This window comes from Panicum hallii, chromosome 3 (genome assembly GCF_002211085.1).
Source record: "Panicum hallii strain FIL2 chromosome 3, PHallii_v3.1, whole genome shotgun sequence".
NCBI lineage: Eukaryota > Viridiplantae > Streptophyta > Magnoliopsida > Poales > Poaceae > Panicum > Panicum hallii.
Window position 1 is genome coordinate 270272 of NC_038044.1, and position 8213 is coordinate 278484.

Genomic DNA, 8213 nt, shown 5'->3' on the forward strand with positions numbered 1-8213 from the left:
CACCTAGTTTTCTGACTGTTTCAGTGTGTGTTGGAAGTTCCGATACTTATTGGAAGAAGCTGGATTTTTCTGACAAGGGATCCTCGACCAGCTATTTTTAAATGGTCGGAAGTTCTGATCATGTGTCGAAAGTTCCGACAATCACTTAACCAATGCACTGACGGCTAGTTTTTGGGTTTGGATATTTATACCCCCCCCCCAGCCCCTCCTTCATTTGTTGCTGACCTAACCCGAGATAAACACCTCCAAGAGCATTTACTACTCCTCCCCAATCCCTCCTTGAGCTAATCCTTTAGTTGATTTGAGCTAGAGCTTGGGTGAGAGTAAGATTGAGGTGTGAGACTCAATCATTTAAGAGAGAAGGCAGCCAAGTTCATCTCAAGAGCACTTGAAGCATCTTCATCCTTCGATTCGCATTTGTTACTCTTGAAGCTTGCTTCTAGACGGTTTGATGTTGCCTGTGGAGCGTCCTCTTGTGTGTGTGTCCTGAAAAGTTTGTATTACCTTATCCTTTGTGGATTTTATAGTAAGTGACTCAAATCCTCCTTTATGGTTAATTGAGTGAGGTAAAAGGTTAGTGAAAGACCCGACTCTTTGTGAGCCCCTCAACGGAGACGTAGCTTTCTTAGTGGAAGTAAACTTCGGAAACAAATCTCTTGTATCTTGTACTTATTGCATTTATTTAGTTCTTATTAACCTAGAGTTTATTTTGTACCGATCTACGTACTCAAGTTGTTGTGCTTGCAAAGATCACCTGCAGAAGTCTCCTAGTATTATTGTGCAACTTTTGATTTAGCCAGGTTCTGCACTTTCAAGTTTAATTTTGAATTTCGTATAAGAACTTTAGTTTTGTCGGAAGTTCCAGTCTAGTATCGGAAGTTCCGACATATTTAATGGCTGCGAAGAACTTTTTAGGTATGCTTATTCACCCCCTCCTCCCCTCCCTCACCTCGCTCCAGGCATCACCAGGATCCTTTCAGCAAGGCGAGTTGTTACTTGGAAGGCAAATTCTCTGATGGTCCATATGTAAAGGGATATGAATGTCAATCAAATGCATTCCACTCTGTGTGTTTGCTATTTGTGCAAAAATTAGTCATGTTAAATAGAACTCAAGATATCCTCACGTGTTCCAATCCATCGTCATTAGTATTGTCCAAATAATTATATGGTAGCATAGTTAACTAGTTAGGTTTCTTCTATCCATAGATAGTATTGGTTATCTAGTCATTTTTCTAGACTTCTTTTTTTTTTGCTAATTTCTCATGTATGTTTGCTTTGACAGTTTTATGTCAAGAAACACATGTTTTAGTGGCTAGAAATTTAATAATAAATTGTATTCCTTTTCAAATATTTTTTAGACTTTTTTGGGCTTCTTACTTTTTTCTATCAATTTAGCCAAACCATGAGCTTTCTTTTTGAAATTAATGCATCTAATTTCCTTCCTTATGCTCTAGAGGCATGTGTATCTTTTGATATGTTCATCAATATTCCTAGCTTTGATGATATAAGCATGGAGCTACACTTATGCATTCATTGCTAGAGAACATCTCCAGCAATATTAGCACCAACCTGTAATTAAATTCGGCAGAGGAAGAAACAAAATAAGTAACAAGACATAAACAAAACAATGCCATAAGTGCTCTAGACATATCCAATCTATATATCATAACCTTAATATGTAAAAGCATAATAGAATTTCATTCATGCACGATTTAATTTTTAGATTAATAAAGTATTTTTGGCAAAAAGCATGTTAAATCTTAAGCATCAGTGCATCCTCACCATCTCCAGCTAGAGCAATTGAACCAAAATGCGAACGAGGAGCAAATGGAGGGCATGCATCACATACCTTTGGAATTTTGGGTGGCCGGGAGATGCCATAGTTGACAAGAGGACATGCGCCATGGTGGTGGTGTCATCGTAATTTTAGATCGCATGCATGCACGGTGGAGGACCCGGCCGGTCAGATGGCTGCTCCGGCTATCAGACAGAGAACTCAAGGTAGAGCACAAAAACACAAGGCGGTTTGATTCAAATATAATGGTGCTCACGCCAAGCAAGACCAGATGGTCAGCAGCCTTGAGATCGCAATTCAAATGTTGTTTCGTTCTGTGGTTCTTCCTGAATCCATTTTTTTTGGTTTGTTTTTGTTCTTGGCAGACACTGCCACTGCCTGCGGGGTGGTTCGTGTTCCTTGCTACCACTGCAGTGCAGGCAGGAGTAGGACGGCACGTCCGCACGCGGAGCCGGAGCACAAGCAGACCACGACACAGGTCGATCGATCGTTCCGATGGCCCTCCGCGACGGCACCACCAACCTCTCCATCTCCGGCGCCGCCCTCGCCGCGCTCCTCCACCGCTGCGCCGCCGCCACCGGCGACTGCGACGGCCTCCTCTTCGGCCGCGCCTCCCACCTCCCCGCACCGCCCGCCGCCCTCTCCGACTACGACGACCTCGCCGCCGCCCCGCGCGACCCCGCGCTCACCATCTCCGTCTCGGGCCACTGCTCCCTCTCCCACCCATCCTCCCTCTCAGATCCCCTCGGCCGATTCCATCCCCCCTCCTCGGATCACTCCTCCGTGCCAGCGCCCGCCGCCGTCGGCTTCTTCTCCTCCCGCCGCCGCACCGCGCTCCGCCCCTCCATGCGCGAGCTCGCCCTCGCCCACTCCCTCTCCAAGACCCTACAAGGACGCACCACCGCCCACCCCCTCCTCTTCATCCTCGTCTCCCCATCCGCCTCCCCCAACTTCTCCACCCACTCCTACGACTACCGCGCCTTCCTCCTCCTCGCCTCCCGCCTCGTCCCGGCCTCGCTCACCGTCGTCAACGTCGGCCCCGGATTCAGGGACCAGTACCACGCCTTCTCCCCAGAGTCTCCCATGCCCTGCCTGCCATCCTCGCCTGCGGCCGCAGGTTATGCTCACACCATCGGAGAGCAGAAGGCGGTCGATGAAATGGTCGACGGGTTTGGGATCGGGAGGCTGCAAGGCCTCCTGGGCTCTGCGGCAGGGCAGGCGGCGGAGATGGATGACATGTATGCAGGGATGCTCAGGAAGCTGGAGAAGCTTGCCACGGAGGTGGAGAAGACCAATATCCGTGTTCTCGAGCAGGTCTGTTTCGCAAATCCTGAAATTCGTTCTATGATGGTGTTGTTCAAAAATTGATTCTCTTGCAGAACCGCGTTTGTGTGTAATTGGCTTATTGGTTGAACTACCTAGTGCTAGAATTGTGAATGGTTGAATAGAGAGACTGAGAATTTGTACTAGTATCTTTCCTGGTTCTTGCATTGTGGGATTTTTGGTCGGAAACCTATACACGCCTTGATTAGTTGCTTGCGTCAGCATTCAAAAATTGATTTTACTGGGATTGATTGTAACTATATCCATATTTACTTGCTTGAAGTGTTGCGTAACGTCAATTGCTGACATCTAACAGAAGTCGGTTATGGGTTCACCTCAGCATTCTTGGGGGATTGGATGAACTCTCCCATGCACTCCCTATTTCAAACTAGTTGCGTATTATATCGAACTATCCATAGTGGGCTAAGAGGCACTATCTATTAGACAACTCTTGCATTTTAACTTTCATGAGTAAGAACTCTTACAGTCTTGTATTTATCGTCTTATCGATTGCATTAGGCAAGGAACATCAACAATTAATAACAAAAAAAAAGGGAACAGAGGAGCAAGGTTCTCAATTCAAGCACGTGCAATAAGAATGACCCAAAAATCTGATAAGAGGATAAGGTCATTGCATAGTGCTGTACTATCTTTGTCTTCCAATCTTGGAGCCTGGAAAGATGGCTTGTGCCAGGCGGCACCATAAAATAGTTGTCTAGTGGTGGCAGCTGGAGTTTGTGGTAAAACAACTCTGTAGGCCTGCATCTTTTATTCTTCATGGCAAGCAAATTTAGTAAATTGTGACTTGGAGTAAGAGATCGAGGAAGTGGTGGTTGGCCTCTTTTTCTGGTTTCAGACTCTTAACATGTCACTCTCTGTTTGGATTCTTACACTCACTGACCCCTGTGTGACATTTGGGACCCTGTGAAAAATTCCCCATAAGCTAGGCATCTTAGGGGCTATTTGGCAGGAGTCGGATTCCAACACTGCAGTAGGTGCATGCTCTCTTGTAGATTGCTATTGGAATTACTTCCCATGAAAAGATAATACTTGGTTGCATCAAAAATTGCAAGCCGTTATCCTCTTATCAGATTCTTTTTTCCCAACTACTTCCTCAGCTGTTAGTTGTTTCTTAGCGAATGAGGGATATATGTTCGTCAGTAATTGATATATGTTCATCAGTACTTGATATATGTTCTTTCACTCTATCCTTCAGTTGCTTTCTGAGGTTGATTTTGTTATCTTTTGTCAATATTATTTTTGTAGGAAAATCGGAACCTGCTGCTGAGGTTCAGATGTGCAGGAATGGAATAGGACCAAAGTGTTTCTTGGTGTTATTAAGGTATGTATCGCAAGTTGAGGGGTTCTCCTTAGTATGTCATGCAGGTTTGAAATGGCTTGAATTGTTCATTATTAGTTCCAAGTTTCACTCATATATTGTTTTTTTATGTGACCTTACTGCTTTTGGTATAGTAATCAAATGATTCTGAAGATAACCATAACATACTTTTTTATGTGAAATGGGAGGGCGCTGCCCTTCAATATTACTACTGTGGATAGGAATTACATAGAAACATAGGCCAGTAAAAGTAGCCTGTTGCAAAATTACATTATTCTAAAGCTAAGAAACATGAGCTTCAGCTATGCTGTCTGAAAAAAGCTTTAGTTCACCACTCTCTTGGTGCGCTAGGCGGTGCATGTTGATCCATTTCTCTGCGGGCCAGGCTACCTGGAGCTGATCAAGGTTCTGTCCTTGATCTTAACTGCAGTACCTATGAAGCTCCCATAGTTCAGTTGTGCGATGTTATTTCGCTTTCCTGGAGTTAGTCCTCATGCAGTTGTAATTATTCCTGTATTCAGTCACTGCTATGTGTGTTGTGTTACGAGTTGGAAACAGTGCATCTCGTGTTAAGATTCCAACTCGTTTTGTTATGTGGTAGCTGGACGTGGTAGTTGGATTTTTGATCTTTGATGGGTACCATCACTTGTGTGTATGCTACATTGCACATGTGGTCGGCAGCCCAGGTGGTCATTGGCAGTAGCAGTATTGATAGTTTTTGGATCCTGTTATCATTATGATCATCATCATGTGCTGAATTGCTGATGGCTGTTTTCATCTGGTTTTGCAGGGTTACTAATGCTATGCTCTACTAGGGACTAAGGATGGTGGAGTGTGTGTGGAGAGCATGTGTTTGTGTGGAAGAAGGTGCATGGCGGGAGCAAGATGAGTCGGACAGAAACGGTTTTGTGTATGGTGGTGGCGGCGTCGTTGATGGGAGCAGGTTGGTGTAAGTAAGTTTGATGCATGAAGCATCAGCGTTATATAAGAGTTGAGTAATGTAATGCAATGCAATCCTTGTTGGAGCTTTCCTATCAGTCGTTGCTGAAGAATTGGAAAGGAAAAGAGCTTTAGTTTGCTCACTCCATGCTATGCTTTCATGTGTACAGTACAGTAGAGTATATATATATATATTTTTCATTTGATTTCATGTCATAGAGATGCTTATTACGGTACTACAGTAGAGAGTTGAACTACCCAGAATAAGACACTGATGGGTCAGGGATGGAGGACGATGCCTAGGGTGCTGCTGCGGTGGAGGTTGCGATGCCTGCTGGAGTGCTGGTAGGCGCAGGGAGGGAGGACGGGCATCATGTGCTGGATGGATCATGGATGGATGAGCATGACTCATCATGCCTTGCCTTGGCATTGGCACTTTGGCAGTTGGCACCACCAAGCAAAGCAAACCAGAATAGATAGACCCTTCCCAGGAAGAGCAAGGTGAGTTCTTTGCTTATCAGGGTGAGGTCACGACTGGGCTGCCGCTGCTGCTGCTGCTGATCATCACATCATATTCATCGGATCATAGTGGGTCGTCCTTTTTAGGTACGGCTCCGCACACCACCAACGTCAACCAATGTTTCAAACTCAAAATGAAGAAAGAAACACAAAACAAGGCCGCCCGAATGGACAGAGTTTAGGGATGTGCAACAAAAAAAACTCCTTTTGCTAGATGCCCAACAGTCACTGTGAACGGTCCAGAGCTTATTATTCGAGTACCAATCCTTTTGGAAGTAAGTGGAACCATCTCATCTCCAGTTAGGTTTGTAATTGACAAATACCTAACATTCTTTTAATTCCTCTGTCCACATCTATCGTCAGCTACTGTCCTTCCTAGTTATGCTGCTACCTAGCTAAAAAAAGAAGCATATATATGATATGTTTCATATATACTGTACTTTTCTCTACGACGGCAGCATATAAGCACTACTGAAATCCAAGCATGCCAGCACATCAAAATTATTACTAAGGTCTCGAATAAAACATATTAAGGTTTTTAAAATAAAAACGAAGAAGAGGAAAATACAACTGGATTGAGACCGTGGAACGTGGCAGGGTCAGGTTGGCTTATTTTCATTTTGTGTGAATTTTTAGCCCTCTGACAGCCTCAGGGCGAATATCACGGATCTCCAAAATATATTCTCTAGAAAACTAACTACGTATTAGCTTTCCTGAAATATGCGGCTCAGCAGTTATCACGTGCTCTCCTAAAATATGCGGCTCAGCAGTTGTCACGTGGCTACGGACGGCCCACTAGAAGAAGGGGCACAATACCAAGCCTAGAGGAAGGGCACCGCCCACCTCGCCGGACCAGGTCTGACTCCGCCTCGCTCGAACCCTAGGATGCGAGCATGGTCCAGCACAACCCCTGTATGAGAAGCTCCGCCTCGCCCGACCCAGAGGGTACGGATTCGGCCGTACCCGCCCAGAGACGTGGGGCCCTAAAGGTCTCACGGAATGACAGGTCGCGCTGGGGTCAAACCTTTGGCGCGAGGGTAGGTAAGGGCGTGCCTCGACATGACCTCGGAGAAGACAGGCCATTACGGCAAGCCATGGTCGTCCGTGGCGCCGGGGTCAAATCATCGAACGCGCCGAGGGCTCATAATGCCCGTCTTGTCAGGGCACACGTCGCCCACCAAACATGCCGGGTTCCGTGCCACCAGCCCTGTTGAGACACATGTCGCGTCAGGGAGCGGCGCAGGGACACCCCATCGTCATCTACAGGGCCAGCGGGGTCCACACGCAGGGAGGAGGAGCAGTGGAATCCCGGCGATCTACTCCCCCTCTCTCTCTTTCTCTCCGGTATATCCGACCCCTGCCCCTTGGCATATAAAAAGAAAGAGGTGGACCCCGTAAAGAGGAGACCAAACTCTCAAACATTCATATGCTCACGCGACACTCATTCACCAGAGACTTGGAAGCATGTTCCCTCTCTCACCCGTTTGTAACCGCTACTGCAAACCCAGTGCAAGAACATAAGCAATTAGGATTGGACCTAGGAACATTCTGCTCGAACCAGTATAACCCTCTGTATCATTTTTACACAATCCGAGTCAGACGTGCAAATAGAAATTCACTGGTCGGCCGTCCAATCCCCCGACAGAATTAATTGATTAATTATTGTGGCTGGCTAACGGTGTCCGTACCGGTAGTACCTGGTAAATTACTACGGTGGGCACGACGGTACGGGATTGCGTGTCGCTGACAAAGACACCACGAACGGAACGGAACGGGGAACGCCGAGCCGCCCCCGCCCCCGCCCCCGCCCCCGGGGAGGCCGGGACCAGTCAGCAACTCTCTAGAGTAAGTGCACGCGTCGCCGGCTCTACTCACGCTCTGATTCCAATGAGTCCCAGGCGCGGGGCCCACGTGTCGGTCGCACGGGTACACCAAGCACCCGGTATGTTTAGGCTTGGCGTTTCGTACCCGTCCGCACTCGCAGGCTGTACGATGCAGTCCTCGTTCGTCCTCCCCCGCATCGTCCTTCCCCACTCCACTCCTCCCTCACTCTTTTCCCCTTTTCCACTTCTACCCCCGCAGGTACGCCCTCCGTACCGTACCTTCTCTCCAATCAGATTCCCATGCCACTTGTCGATTTCCCATAATACCCCCGCTGACTGCAGACCAACCTGCAGGAGCCTAGGGGCAAACATGGGAAAACACAAGCGCAACTCGCCGCGCCCAGAACAACACGTTCCAGGGGCACTCTCGGCATCACATCTTCTCTCCTTGGTTAGTTATTCTTGTTGCGTCGTC

The 8213-nt window shown here is 47.1% G+C and overlaps 1 protein-coding gene across 1 annotated transcript; it reads left to right on the forward strand.

Moving 5' to 3' along the window:
- The first annotated feature begins 2160 nt into the window (after nucleotides 1–2160).
- On the forward strand, nucleotides 2161–5544 carry LOC112884796. Its single transcript, XM_025950369.1, has 3 exons — nucleotides 2161–3109; nucleotides 4385–4460; nucleotides 5248–5544. The coding sequence occupies exons 1-2, from the start codon at nucleotides 2291–2293 to the stop codon at nucleotides 4430–4432; spliced, it is 867 nt and encodes a 288-aa protein (XP_025806154.1). The 5' UTR covers nucleotides 2161–2290; the 3' UTR covers nucleotides 4433–4460; nucleotides 5248–5544.
- The last annotated feature ends 2669 nt before the right edge of the window (nucleotides 5545–8213 follow it).